This window comes from Muscardinus avellanarius (genome assembly GCF_963383645.1).
Source record: "Muscardinus avellanarius genome assembly, chromosome: 15".
Taxonomy (NCBI): Eukaryota; Metazoa; Chordata; class Mammalia; order Rodentia; family Gliridae; genus Muscardinus; species Muscardinus avellanarius.
In genome coordinates this window covers 89,044,041-89,058,640 of record NC_137801.1, presented here as the reverse complement: position 1 = coordinate 89,058,640, position 14,600 = coordinate 89,044,041, and the positions used below count along the sequence as shown (strand labels likewise).

Here is a 14,600-nt window from a genome sequence, read left to right as displayed (position 1 = left end):
CACAAGTAGACTTTGACAAAACTTAATATATGTTTTATTTATTTATTGAGCGGGATTGGGGATGGAGCCCAGGGGCATTCTGCCTCCGAGCTACACCCCAGCCCTATTTATTATTTTTTGGAAACTGGGTCTCACTGAGTTGCAAAGAGCCTAAGTAGCTGAGGCTGGCCGTGAACCGCGATCCTCCAGTCTTAGCCTCCCAAGCGCTGGGATTACAAGCGCGCGTCACCACGCCCAGCTCTGTAAGTCTTTTAAAAGAACTTTAGCCGGGCGTGGTGGCGCGCGCTTGTAATCCCAGCGCTTGGGAGGCTGAAACAGGAGAATCCCACAGGTTCGAAGCCAGCCTCAGCTACTTAGTGAGGCTCTCAGCAACTTAGTGAGACCCTGTTTCCACATAAAGTATAAAATAGGTCTGGGATTGTAGCCCGGAGGTAGAAAAGCCCCTGGGTTCCATCCCCAGTACCCCCCCCCACACACACACACAAATAACAAATAAAATGATCTTTAAAGGATTTTATTGAAACAGTCTGTTGTGTCCTGAAAAATATTCGTCTAAAAAAGTATGTGCACCGTGATCACAAAGCATTTTTGCGTGGAAGGCAGTCTGCAAAACCACGTAAACCCACAGCGAACGACTAAAGGGGAGACATCTAGTGGGTCATAGTCAGGTGTGGTTATACACACAGGCAATCTCAGTTCTTGGGAGACCAAGACAGGATTGCAGGTTTGGGGCCAGCCTCAGCCTCTTCGGCCCTGTTTCAAAATAAAAAATAAAGTAGGAATGGGGGTGTAGTTTGGAGGGAGAATACCTCTGGTTTCAATCCCTAGTACCACCAAAAAATAAATAAAGAAAAAGATGGTAGTAAGTAGTGTCGCTTCTACTTTGTGAGCTCAGCACAGCGCGGGGTGGGTGCCCGGTGCCCGGTGCCCGGTTCTGGTCACCCAGGCGGTGCTGCGTGCCCCTTGATCTTTGCCTCACTCCTAGAGATCACATAACAGGCCACCAGCACAACAGTAATGTGCCTTCCCACTGATCGCCATGCCTCCTTTGAAGAACGAAAGTATAAACTTTATACCTGTGTCAGCACTTTCAACCCTCATTTCTCTGTCTCCAAGTCAAAATAAAAAAAAATTTTTTTTTGTGGGTCTGGGCATAGAACCCAGGGGCACTCGACCTCCAAGCTACACCCCCTGCCCTATCTTTTATTCTTTATTTTGAAACAGGGTCTAAGTAGCTGAGGCTGTCCATGAACCACGATCCTCCAGTCTCAGCCTCCCGAATGCTGAGATTACAAGCGTGTGCCACCACGCCTGGCTCAAAATAAAATTCTGACATTGCAGTAGAATGGGTGTATGCTCGAAAGGAGTCCTGTGACAGGCATGTCGGCACACGCCTGTAATCCCAGTACTCGGGATGCTGAGCCTGGAGGATCGCGGGTTTAGGGCCAACCCCAGCAATTGAGCAAGACTCTGGGCAACTCAGATTCTGTTTCAAAGTAAAAAATAATAATAAGGGCCGGGAATGGGGGCACGTGCTTGCAATCCCAGCATTCAGGAGGTGGAGACTGGAGGATAGTGGTTCACGGACAGCCTCAGCTATTTAGCAAGGCCCTTTGCAATTCAATGAGACTCTGTTTCAAAAATAAAATTACTAAAAAATAGGGCTGGAGGTGTAGCTCAGAGGCAGAATGCCCCTGGGTTCCATCTCCAGTACCTATGCAAAATTAAATAATAAAAAATAACAATAAAAAGGGCTGAGGGGTAGTTTGGAGCGAGAACGCCCGTGGGTTCAATCCCCAGTAGCACGAGAACCTCTGCACAGCGGTGTCAGTGGAATGAGTAAATTGCCCAGACTCTCAGGAGATGGCGGGGGCTAGCTCTCGCACGCAGTGCGTGCTTAGCATGTACGCCCTCAGCCTCCCAGGAGCAGTCCGGCGAGGAGCAGTCCGGCGCTCGCAGGGCTCTCTGCTGAGGGGTCTCCCTTGCTAACCCCAGAGTGCTGAGGGGTGGTCGCAGCTGGCCCCAAGCAGCAGCTCAGCCGCTCTGGGAAGAAATGGATGAACGTGACTCCTCTTGCCACCTGTGCACGTACGTGTCTCTCGCTCCTTTGACCTGGACTCTTCTTTCCTTTGCTGCTACCCAAGACTCCCTTTCTTCCAACACCTCTCTTTCTGCTGTGGAGCGGCGTTTGCGGGACCTGCGCTCCGCCGGCGGCGGGGAGCTTCCGCAGCAGGGACTCCAGGATGGATGCCCGAGGTGGCACCCAGTCGGACTCTCCAGGGTGAGGACTCCAACTTGGGAACCACAGGAGCCCATCAGTAGGCGACCACGCGTTAGAAACATAATTTGAACCTATTTCTGGATAAGCTTGTCCATCCTTCAGGCCGCAGCAGGGGAGGGGCACGTCACTCCGGCTGTCCCTCCAAAACCTGCGGGAAGCCCCCGAGATGGTGGCGGCTGAGCACCGCCCTGCGCGCCCGCCAGCCGCCCCAACTCCTGGGGTAACAGCTTCATTGGCTGTATTTTGGAAATTACAATTCTGTTCTCAAGCTGGGGGCAGTGGTGCATGCCTGTAATCCCAGCAACCTAGGAGCCTGGAACAGGAGGATCCCAGGTTTAAGACCAGTCTCAGCAACTCGGTGAGACCCTGTTTCAAAGTAAAAAAGGCTGGGGATGTAGCTCAGTGATAGAATAGCCCCGGGTTTGCTGAGCATTGGTAATGCATGCCTGTAATCCCAGTACTTGAGAGGCTGAGACAAAAAGATTTCAGGTTCAAGAACAGCCTCAGCAATGCACAGAGACTTTGAGCAAGCTAGCTAGACCCTGTTTCAAAACAAAATAGAAAAGGGCCGAGGGTATGCCTGAAGGCAGCATGCCCCTGGGTTCAACCCCCAGTACCACACACACAAAAAGCAGCCTGCAGCTCATTGCTCGGTAGCGCCAGGATACCCGCCGCCCTCGCCTTCACCAGCGACAGCCGGTCAGTCACCGCTCTCTCCCAGATAAAGAATACAGACAGCTCACATGCAAGCTGTACACTAACACTTATACATATTGCATTTTTATTACCAATCAAAAATAAATTCCATATATTGTTTAGCAAATATTATCATTGTTTTGTGACAAAAGACACAAGAGTCATAACAACAAAACTCCCCGAGAGTCAAACTCATAACAATGCCAAAATAAATCACAAAAATATACAAATTAAAATCTTCTGCAAAATAAATAGGAGTTCCCTAGGACGGCGGCAGCCGTGACTCGCTACCCCTTTGGATGCCTTTGCGGGGCTCTCCCTCACTGCGGGAGCGCGGAGCGGCCGGGCCGGGCTGCGGCTCAGCCCCGGAGCCAGAGGTTGGAACTGGAAGTGAGGATTGCACTGGGAGAAGTCATTGGAACGGTAATATTTGGAAGTAATTAGACCCTTTGCGAGAAGTGATTGTAGGTGGAGGGAGGAGGGGCCACCGATGGCGGTGACCGCATTGCAAAGAGGTAGCTGAGGATGCCCGCACGCTGCGAGGCCTGGCCATGGGCTTTGCCCACTGGGCACTCTGGTCTCTGGAACCCAACTGCCAGCTCCTGCGGCCATTCTGCCAGCAGGCGGAGTGACCCAAGGGGCCTGGCGTTCCCTCCCTGCGGTAAGACCCACCCATCACCATCACCTCCGCTGCGCCCAGCCTCTAGGAGATGCCTCCGTGAGGGGGAGACTCGGGTGGCGGGGTAGGAGTTAGGGTGCTCTGGGGACTGGGGAGCCCAGCCCCTGGCGTGTGGGCTGCACTGGCGCAGGAGTGGATAGCGTCTACGCAGGCGGGGCCTCTCACTCGGCTCCTGGTCCCCCTTCCCCAGGAGGGCGAGGTGGCCCTTGGTCCCGGCTCCCCCACGTGGAACCCTGAGGCTGTGCGGCAGCCGGCCTGGCTCAGCCCAAGGCAGGGGCCGGGCAGCCCCTCCCACAGAGCCTGCTTGGGCCCAAGCCCCAGGAGCACGCCTGGCGGGACCTGCCTTTCCTGGCTTCTTCAGTGGGTGAAGGAGGTCAGGGGATCCTGGCCAGGAGCAGAGGGCACACGCACACATGGAGGACTGGTGTGAGAGGCTTCCAAAACGTGGCCTCCGGTCCCCAGGCCCGGAGGGCTGGGTGGGGGTCAGGGGTACAGAGTACGGGAGGCTGGGCTCAGCGCGGCCGTGGTGGTAGCAGCTGCTAACAGTGCAGAGCCTCTGGCCAGACCCAGCCGGGCCCCCAGGGAGCCCCTGGCCACGGCGGGCGTCTCATGCAGACCCCACCGAGGGGGCCTGAGGGCCCGGGAGCAGGGCTGCCGGGGGAGGCTGAGCCCCTGCCTCACACACGCAGTCGCCCATCACGACCGTCGAGTGGCGAGGGCAGCCTCAGCAGGGCACGCTCGAAACCAGGAGCGCTGCCCAAGTCCCGGCGGGCCCGAGTTCCGGCTCACAGGAGTAGGCGTGCCCCTCGTGGCTGCCGGGCTGTGGCTCCCTGACCGGTCACCCGGAAGCCCTTGGCCAGGTCGTGGAGTGCAGGTCCAGACTGCCGTCCTCGGTGCGGGAGTCCTGCTGCTGAGCAGCTGTCTTCCCCGCAGGGCTCCGGGCCCCACGGCCACGAGGGTCATGGCTGGGAGCAGATTATGGCTATTGCTTCCCCGGGGGAGGTTCCCGCCCCCTTTCAAAGTTTTTTGGAAAAAAATTTTTTTTTACATAAAGTTTCTTAACCCTGTCTTCCCTTCCCAAAATGATATATAAAAGAGGAGCAACCAGCCTAGTTTAGAAATGCTCTCGGTAAAATAAAACAGCCTCTGCTCCTGTGCTTGGCCGGCTGGCCGGCCGGCCGGGGCCAGGCCGCGCACTTCAGAGCTGCCTGAGCCCCTCAGTCGGGCAGCTCTCCCTCAGCACCCTCCTGGCCTGACAGGCTCCCATCTTGCAGTGGGCCCACCGGGGAGGCCCCGCGGGGCGGGCGGGGTCCCGGGCCCTGCCGTCAGATGGCGCTCTCGGGGGCGCCTCTGTTCAGCAAGGAGTTCCGTTCATTGAGAAGAGTCGTGGTCTCGTCCACCACCGCCAGCTCGGGCTTCTCAGCCCCGTTCTCCACACACGGGCTGCCGCCGTCCATGGGGAGCTGTGGGCTGTTCTCCATGCGGGAGGCCAGCAGCCCGTTCTGGTACTGCTGCCGGGTGATCTGTGGAGGAGGAGGAGGGAGGTGCACGGGGCCCTCGAAGGCCTCGAGGCCGGGCAAGGCGAGGGGAGGAGGGCGCTGGGCGGGCCCGCCGGCTGGGTTTGTGGGCGAGAAGGGCAGGTGCTGCTCCTGGGCAGCGAGGCCGCCCACCCGCCTGCCCGCCACCCGGGGTTAGGAGATGGCGCTGCAGCGCTCACCTTGATGTACTGCAGGTCCACGAGCGCCCGGACGCTGAAGTCGGAGGTGTACTGGCTCAGGGTGGAGCTGCCGAACTGGTTGCTGCCGCCTGTCAGGGGTGGCGTGGCCACCGCGGCCTCCGGGCTGCGGTCGGGGTAACTCAGCGACGCTGAGCGGCTGAGGGGCGTGGGGTGCGATGGGGAGCGGTCTGCGGGGACACGGGGCTGTCAGGCCAAGGGCCGCTCTGGTGCCCACTCATGGCCTGCCGTCTGACCTCGGCCGGTGAAGACAGGCGTGGCATCCTCCCGGGAACAGGACATAGTTCTCACAGACAAAGAGCGTGCAGGGTCTGACCTCAGAGCCAGTGAGTTAGTGTCTCCAAGAGTGTCATGCGACAAACAGTAAAATGTCTACCCAAACTAACCCGCCAATCACCAGAAATAAACACGCAACACGGGAAATCCATGGCTAGCCGGGCATGGCGGCGCGTGCCTGTAATCCCAGCACTTGGGAGGTTGAGACAGGAGGACCTCAGGTTCGAGGCCAGCCTCAGCAACTTAGTGAGGTCCTATTTCAAAATTAAATAAGAAATTAAAAATAGGGCTAGAGGTGTAGCTCAGAGGTAGAATGCCCCTGGGTTCCATCCCCAGTAACACACACACACACACACACACACTCACTCACGGCTACAGAAACCCTCAGTGAACCTAGCAGTTCCAGTCATAGGCAGCACAGCGGCTACCCTCGCAGGACACATCATCGTCCTTATCTCAATTCTGGCTCATGTTGGGGACAAGCTACAGGCTTTTAAATAATCAAAAGTACTATTAAGAGGAAGACCTTCAGTTGCACTTTATGCTCTGGATGCCCCGGGGCCACTGCACCTGCAGGTGACCTGCCCAGTGTGGGGCTGTCCCACCCTCCGCCTGGCAGAGCAGGGGCCCAAGGCGTCCTGCCAGCACGTCCCGCCACTAGGGGGCACTAGGGAGCACGGCCGCCCGGCGGCGAGCTCTCCCAGCTCTGGCACATCTTTAGCTCTTAGTTTTGGGAACAATAAAATGCATGAGGAAGTTAACCGTGGAGCCATGAGGGTATATTTTAAACAAATAGGAAGTGAGCTGAGCTGACTTAACTATTAAGGTACTAACTACTATGTTAGCTATTCTAACAGGCAACGGAGACGGACAGTAAAGGCATATAACCCTCTGACACAATGGCTCTGATTTCCAACCAGGTGTGGCGGTGCACGCCTGTCATCTCAGCACTTGGGAGGCTGACACGGGAATCGCAGGTTTGAGGGTAGCCTCGGTAACCTAGCAAGACCCTGTTTCAAAATAAAAAGGACTGGAGCAGGGTGTGGTGGCGCACACTTGTAATCCTAGCATTCGGGAGGCTGAGGCAGGAGGATCAGGGTTCTGGGCCAGCCTCAGCTATTTAGCGAGGCCCTCTGCAACTCAGTGAGACCCTGTTTCAAAATAAAAGAATAAAAAATTGGGCTGAAGGTGTAGCTCAGAGGCAGAATGCTCCTGGGTTCAATCCCCAGCACCACACACATACATACAAAATAGAGGACCTATAAATAAATATGCCACAATAATATTATATGATTTTAATTATCTCTGATAAAATTCAATGACAAATTATGGTGTTTTTAATTGTCCCCAAACTCTTTTTTCTTCTGCTTTCCCAATGGACTGTAACCTTAATAATGAAAACTAATAAACATAACAAAAACTACGGTTCTTTGACCTGGTACTTCTATTTTTGTGTGTGTGGGGGGGGTACAGGGGATGGAGCCCAGGGGCATTCTACCTCTGAGTGATGCCCCCAGCCCTATTTTTTATTCTTTATTTTGAAACCAGGTCTCACTGAGTTGCAGAGGGCCTCACTAAGTAGCTGGGCTAGCTGTCAACCGCAATCCTCCTGTCTCAGCCTCCTAAGTACTGGGATGACAAGTGTGGCCCCCACGCCCAGCTCTATTATTTTGAAAAGAGAGGGGAAGCGGAGCACAGCAGCACGCCTGCCGCTCCACCTACTCTGAAGGCGGAGGCAGGAAGGTTGAAATTCGAAGCCAGCCTGGGCAACTTAGGGGCCCTGTCTCTAAATGCAGAACAGAAAGGGCTGGGCGAGGCCCGGTGGAGTGACCCTGGCTCACTCTCTAGACCACACATGAAAATAAGTAAAACAGAGTCAAAATCACAATGTACTCTAGAATACTGAGAAGGTAAAAACCCAACTGCACACATACGAGATGGGAGAGGAGAACTGACGCTCAGGCCACAGGTCCAGGGACCCTGGCCCTGATGCCGCGCCCCCCACCTCCGCGCCCGGGAGGGAAGGGAACAGGGCCGGGTCAGCCGCTTAGGTGCTTCCTCGCTGGAACGCCACTTTCAGTGGAGCGGAGAACCCAGAAGCCACACGGCTGATCATCCTGCACGGGGCCTGGGGCCCTCACGGCTCCTACAGCTCCGAGAGGGATGGCCCGCGACAGACAGGGCGACCGCAGTGAGGGCCAGGCCTGACTGGGGCCTGAGCCAGGCACACGGACAGACAGACAGACGGCCGGACAGACCCGAGCCTCTGCCTGGCAAGCTGTGAGGAGGGCTGGGAGCGTCTGAAAGGGCAGAGGAAGCCTTGTCCCGCCGGGCGTGTGAGCAGGGGCCTGCCCTGGCTAGGAGCCGCCCTCTAGCCTCACCTCTGCGTGCGTGCGTCTCTCCTTATACAGGGGCACCTTCCAGGACTGGGGCAGAGCCACCCAGAAACGGAAGCCTAGGCCAAGCAGGGCCAGTACCAATCAGGCCGGCCACCCAGGGTCCCCAGGGCCAGACCCCGGGACAAGGTTAATGCAGCTGCAGTGAGCGCCTCGGACGACAGGTGGCAGTGTGAGCCCAGCATGCTGTTACCTGAGAACCAGGAGAGCAGGGAGGCGCGCTTGCCTGGCAGACACCCGACCTGGGTGCAGGGTGCTAGGGCAAGAGAGGCCGAGGTGGAGGTCAGTGCCAGCGGGCAGGCTTGGCAGCGGGGCGTGGAGAAGGGGCCGTGGCTCTGATGGAAGGGGTTCTCCAGGCCGACAGGAGCCCTGCGTGGAGGGGCAGAGCCGGCCCAGCCTGCCCTCTCTGAGAGGGACATCTGTGGACTCTGGGCAGCAGTGGGTAGGACTCCTGTGGCTGCTAAGCCCTTCAAGATGACACGTTCCCAAACGGGATGGACAGGTGCCCTCGGAGGGGCAGGCCGAGGCACGGAGCAAGGCCCCCCTGCCCAGGGGCCTGCCCCGCCCTGGCTCATCTGGAGAAGGGCAGGCGCCAACACTTATGGGTGTCCTGGCCCACGCCAAGGGCACTGATGGGCATGACAGAACGGCTCCAGGACACGGCCTGTGCCCAGCTCCACAGTGACTTCTCCTCCACCTGCACTGAGCTGCCCCCCAGGGCTCCCAAGCCAGGTGAAGCGCAGGCCGTGCCGCCCAGGACTGGAGCAGGGTGCCGAGGTGGCCTTTCCCTGCCGTCCTGGGGGAGCGCAGTCCTTAGACCCTCATCCCAGCAAGGGGTGGAGGTGGAGCCTCTGAAGAGCCAATCCCTGAGCAACTGCACGGCCATGACGCTCCTGCCGCCCAGCCCTCTGACCCCCACGTCCTGCCCAAACCCTCGCCCCTCTGGTGCGCGCGGTAAGTGGGGCCTGGCCAGGCCCTCAGCCAAGGCCCTCGAGGCCGAACACCAGGGCTCTCTGGGCTCAGGCATCCTGCGGCCCTCCTGTGGCAGGCTGGCTCGCAGGACGCGCAGGGGGCTCGGGCCCCTGCCCTCGGCCCCTCTCATGGCTCCCTCAGGCCGAGCTCAGAGGTGAGAGCTGCTGCCCAGGCTGCCCCCGCCAGCCCCCCTCCCCGGCCTGGGAGCGGGAGACTTACCCGTGGGCCCCGAGGACAGGGCCATGGTCCCGTAGTAGGAGAAGGCACCCGTCTCAAATTTCATGTTCTCCTTCCCGGCCTCCACCTCCACCTTCCCCTGAAAGAGCAGGGAGAGCCTGAGCGGCCGCACGGGCGCAGCGCCCGGCGGCCCCGGCGGGGCTCACCTGCAGGACGAGGATGAAGTAGTCGGCGGGCTTGTTCCGGGTGTACAGGTAGTGGTGATGGTGGTACCGGTCGTGCTCATCGAACTTGAGCTCCTGGATGACGTCTGGGTACTTGAGCATCCGCAGCAGAATCTTCTCCGATACCAGAGAAGGGCTGAACTGGGGCACCTCTGCGGAGGACAGGGCGCTTGACCCGGCCGGCCGCCCCTCTGCACCCTGCCCGGGCCCCGCGGGCCGGCCGGCTCGGCTACTAGCAGTCCCAACCCGGGGCCAATGACTTGGCCTGTCTTCGTTTCACTGTCTGTCAAATGGGGGCTAGACTGTCAGCGGGGGCAGGGAGTCAAGGGGAGGGAGGGTCTCTTCAGGGCCAGCAGGATTCCCGCACCCTGGACAGAGGCTGAGCTGGACGCAGAGGGGCGCAGTGAGCAGGCCTTTCGCGCTCTTTCTGGGACTAGGCAGTGAACCCAGGGCATTCTACCGCTAAGCTCTCCTCCCAGCCCTGTGTTTATTTTTGCTTTACTTTTTCTTTTCTGATACTGGGAATTGAATACAAGGGGCATTTTACCTCCGAGTTATACTCTCAGCCCTATTTTCTTTTTTTCTTTTGCAGTACTGGGGATGGAACCCAGGGGCATTCTACCTCAGAGCTACACCCCAGCCCTATTTTTCATCCTTTATTTTGAAACAGGGTCTCGCTCAGTTGCTAAGGGTCTTGTTACATCGTCTTGGCTGACTGGGAACCAGACGCTCTGCTCTCAGCCTCCCAGCCCTGGGTTACAGATCTGCACCTCCACGCCCGCTTCCCCGGGACTCATTCTCAAAATTAACTGGATGCTTCCTAGAAGCCGGCAGTATGAGCCCACTGACAGAACACAACGTGCCCGGCACGGAGGCGCCCCTGCCTCCCGCTCCGCCAGGCCTGCTTCCCGCAGCGCGGCCAGGGCCGGGACTCACCGGTGGCCAGGAAGCGGTGGGCGGCCAGGAGCAGCTGGGGCGACACCTTGACCTTGAGCTCGCTGTCCGTGTCCTTGAAGGCTGAGAAGTCACGCTTGTTCTTGGAGGACACTCGCTGCCGGCTGCGGTTGTCCACTGCAGGGGAAAGGCCGGAGCTGCGCCGGGGCCTCTGGGGCCCGCCGCCCGCCGCCCGCCCTGCGCAGGGCACCCGGGAAGCCTGGCCCGGGGCTGGACTCACTGTACATGTCGGACTCGTCCAGGATCTCGGACTTGATGATCTCCTCGATGACGTCCTCCAGCGTGACCAGGCCCAGCACCTCGTAGAAGGGGTCGCCCTCACCCTCGTTGTTCACCTTCTGCACGATGGCCAGGTGCGACTTCCCTGCGAAGGGGCGTGTGTGAGGGCCAGGCGCGAGCCCGTGCGAGCCGGGGCCTCGGTCCCCCTCCATGTTGAATGATGTGTGCTGCCAATGTTGCTTTGCTTTTCTGTTTTGCAGTACTGGGGATGGAACCCAGGGGCAGTCTACCTCTGAGCTCCACCCCCGGCCTGATTTATTTTTTAACGTTTTTATTTTTGAAACAAGGTCTCACTGAGTTGTGAGGGGCCTTGCTACGCAGCTGAGGCTGTCTGCGAACTGTGATCTTCCAGTCTCAACCTCCCAAATGCTGGGATTACAAGCTGCTCCTCCTCCTCCTCCTCTGCTCCTCCTCCTCCTCCTCCTCCTCCTCCTCTTCTTCTTCTTCTTCTTCTTCTTCTTCTTCTTCTTCTTCTTCTTCTTCTTCTTCTTTTTTTGGTGGTACTGGGGTTCCTGGAAACCCTTCTACCTCCAGGCTACACTCTCAGACCTACTTTTTATATTTTTATTTGGAAACAGGGTCTCCTAAGCCAGCATGGCTGGCTTCTAACCTGGGCGATCCTCCTGTCTCCACCTCCCAAGCGCGGGGATTATAAGTGTGCGCCACTACGCTCAGCGTACAAGCTTTTCTGAAAAAGAAAATCTAACATACTCTGTGTGTGTGCATGTGTAGTGTGTGTGGCGCTGGGGATGGAATCCAGGGGCATTCTACCTCAGGGTCTCAGTTAAGTGGCTGAGGCCGGCCTTGGGCCGCCGGTCCTCCTGTCTCAGCCTCCTGCGTTCTGGGATTTTAGGCGTGTGCCAAGGTGCCGGCTCCTGAGGCAATTTCCAGACACTTGCTAAGGGCTGCCTACCAAGAGGATGAAGAGGGCACAGGCCTGCCCGGCGCCATCCTTCAGGAGCGCCTGGGATTCCTGGGGAGGGGCAGACTGCCACGCGGGTACAGGGCACCCCTCCTGGGGGTGGGTGTGCCTACTGGACAGGGCACGCTCCCTGCACAGCCTCAGGTGGTCACACTGTCCCGAAGGCTCTCCCTCTCATTCTGGAAACTAAGAAATTAGTTAGCAAGACCCCATCTCAAAATACAAACTGAAACCAAGGGCTGGAGTTGCAGCTCATGGTAGAGTACCCTTGGGTTAAATCCCCAAAACACTAGAAATAGGATTTTTTTCTGATACCAGAGATTGAACCCGGGAGCTTTTTATCTCTAAGCTATACCCTTCAGCCCCTTTTATTATTTCTTATTTTGAAACAGGGTCTTTTTACTAAGCTGCTGAGGCCTCACACCCATGATCCCCTTGTCTCAGCCTGAGTCATTACACCCAGCTCACCATATATAAATAAGCAGATCAGGGGCTGCAGATGTAGCTCAGAGATACAGAACTTGCCCAGCATGTATGCGGCTCTGGGTTCAATCCCTGGTACCACCAAAGAAAAGAGAAAAAAAGACAAGCCGGGCGTGGTGGGCACGCTTGTAACCCCAGCACTTGGGAGGCTGAGACAGGAGGATCGCGGTTCGCGGCCAGCCTCAGCTACTTAGCGAGGCCCTCAGCAACTCAGTGAGACCCTGTTTCAAATAGAGAATAAAAAATAGGGCAGGGGGTGTGGAGGTGTAAGGTAAGAAGGAAAGAAAGACAGAAAAGAAGACAAAGAAAAGAAAGAGGACAGCAAAGAAAAGTAAAAGTCAGGTGGCGGCCCACACCTGGAACCCCAGTACAACTCAGCGAGGCCCCAGATAAAAACTGAAAAGGGCTGGGCGTAGTGCAGAGGCGGTGCACCCCTGGGCTCGGTCCCCAGTACAGAAGAAAGCAAAGGAAGTGTTTGTGTGCGCGCGGGCGTGCGCGCGGCCAATCTAAAACCTGGGCTTGACTGTCATTAGAAGGTTCTAACATAAGCTGTGGGTACTGGGGATGAACCCAAAGGTAGTCTACCTCTGAGCTCCACTCCCGGCCTCATTCCATCTTTTATTCTGAAACAGAATCTCTCTAGGTTGATGAGAGTCTCACGACTTGCTGAGGCTGTCCTTGACCCTGTGATCCTCCTGTCTCAGCCTCCCAAATACTGGGATCTCAGGCGTGCACCACCACACCAGGCTCTGATTTTGTTGATTTGGAAACCGGGTCTCGTTAGGTTGATGAGAGTCTCACTATTGCTGAGGCTGTCCTCAAACCTGTGATCCTCCTGTCTCAGCCTCCCAAGTACTAGGATTACAAGCGTGCGCCACCACGCCCGGCTCTCACGTAACTTTTTTTAAGCTTGATTTTTCTCTTTTTCTTTTTTGGTCCTATTGTGTATGCAAGGCAAGTATTTTACCACTGAGCTACATCCCAGCGCATACATTTTTATTTAATGAGCTACCTCATTCTATACAGCTGTCCACTCCACTGGGTAAGACCTGGACTGGACCTGGACTCAGGGTGGGCTGGACTTGGCTGGTTAGAGTGGAAGATGGAGCAGAAAATGTTAAATAATACACCTGTAGCTAGAATTTCTACATTTCCAAAGTATTCAGGAAAAGCAACTGAGGAATGCGGTGGGATGCGACATTTGGCCCACATGAAATGGCTCATACTCAGAGCTTTCCACCCTAAACAGCCAGTAGGCGTGGTACAGCCTGGCCGCAGGAGGAACGGGGAACATAGGTTTTGCTTTTTATATTTTTCTGCATAGAAACTCCAAGGTTTCTAGAATCAATTGTAGTAATTTTATCATCAGAAATAAACACCCATGTTGAATTAACTTTTAAGAGCACTTTAACACTGTTTCCTCTGGACTGGGGCGCCTGAGCCCAGCTGAGAGGGAGTGCTGCTGAGAGGGTGAAGGGCGCAGGTCCCTGGAGAGGGGCGCCCCTGGCCACCCCACCCTCGCTGGCCCTCAGGCGCGGCCAGTGGGACGGTCAGAGAGCTCCAGGTGAGACTCCAGGAACCCGGAGGTCACAGAGGCCCCAGAGCTGGCCTGTGCCCAGCCTTCTGCCCCCAGCGCACACATCCTCCTGGTCCCTCTGAGCTCTCCCTGCCCGGCCTGGAGCAGCGCCGCGCCCTGTCTAACCGGAATCCAGGTGCCCCAGCCTCGGCTGGACACAGGAGGGGGCTGCAGGGGTCCCGCAAAGCCCGCACCCCCGCAGGAGGCTTATTTTAATAAACTACCATTTCCTCCTGCCTCCCAGAAAAGTTTCCCTACCCCCCTCCAAGGCCTAGGAGGTGCAGCCATTGCTAGGTTCTGGGTTTCAAAGTCCCCAGGGGGCCTGGGGAACAAGGGACCCCAGCCTGAGAGAGCGCCCTTCCTGGCTTCCTTGTCCCAGGCCTGGCCTGGGCTGTCTGGTGAGTGCCCGCAGATGGCACCTGAGCCGGCCGAGCGCCCGTGTCCCGGCGGTGCCCTCCGCTCTCCTGGCCGGCCTGGCAGGACGAGCTGCTATTAATAGCGCTGCCCGCGACTCGGGGGCAGGCCCATCCCGCCAGAAGGCAGCAGGGCTGGAGGGCCAGCCACACCTCGGGGTGCGTCTGCCCGCCGCTCCCTCCCTCCCTCCGTCCCGAGAGCTGCTGTTGGTCAGGACACTCGGTCTGGGCAAAGGCCAGGGCCCAGCTGGTGGGCAGCGCCTACCTACTGGACCAGGTGCCAGCCAAGATCACCGCCCTCTGCAGCCACCATGTTGGGCAGTGCCCAGGATGGGGTGGTCATTCCTGCTCCCCTGAAAGAGAAGGCAGAGCTGGTCCCTCCACCTGCCCAGGGACTTCACTGGGCCCTCCACCTGCCCAGGGACTTCACTGGGGACACTGCAGGCATGGCCGCCCCGGTCCAGCTCTCTGTCTCTCCACTGAGGCGTGAACACGAGCATCCCACCTCTGAGCTATGCCCCAGCACTACTTTATTTT

The 14,600-nt window shown here is 57.5% G+C and overlaps 1 protein-coding gene across 1 annotated transcript in view; it reads right to left on the bottom strand.

Moving 5' to 3' along the window:
- Window positions 1-4,981: 4,981 nt before the first annotated feature.
- CNNM4 (cyclin and CBS domain divalent metal cation transport mediator 4) overlaps window positions 4,982-14,600 on the bottom strand; it is a gene marked incomplete at both ends in the record, with an annotated part of 30,801 nt that continues 21,182 nt past the window's right edge. The window contains 6 exons of the mRNA XM_080711208.1: window positions 4,982-5,179; window positions 5,374-5,561; window positions 9,255-9,351; window positions 9,419-9,588; window positions 10,373-10,507; window positions 10,611-10,754. Of these exons, the coding sequence (XP_080567334.1) occupies window positions 4,982-5,179; window positions 5,374-5,561; window positions 9,255-9,351; window positions 9,419-9,588; window positions 10,373-10,507; window positions 10,611-10,754 (932 nt within the window). The remainder of the gene's footprint in view (window positions 5,180-5,373; window positions 5,562-9,254; window positions 9,352-9,418; window positions 9,589-10,372; window positions 10,508-10,610; window positions 10,755-14,600) is intronic.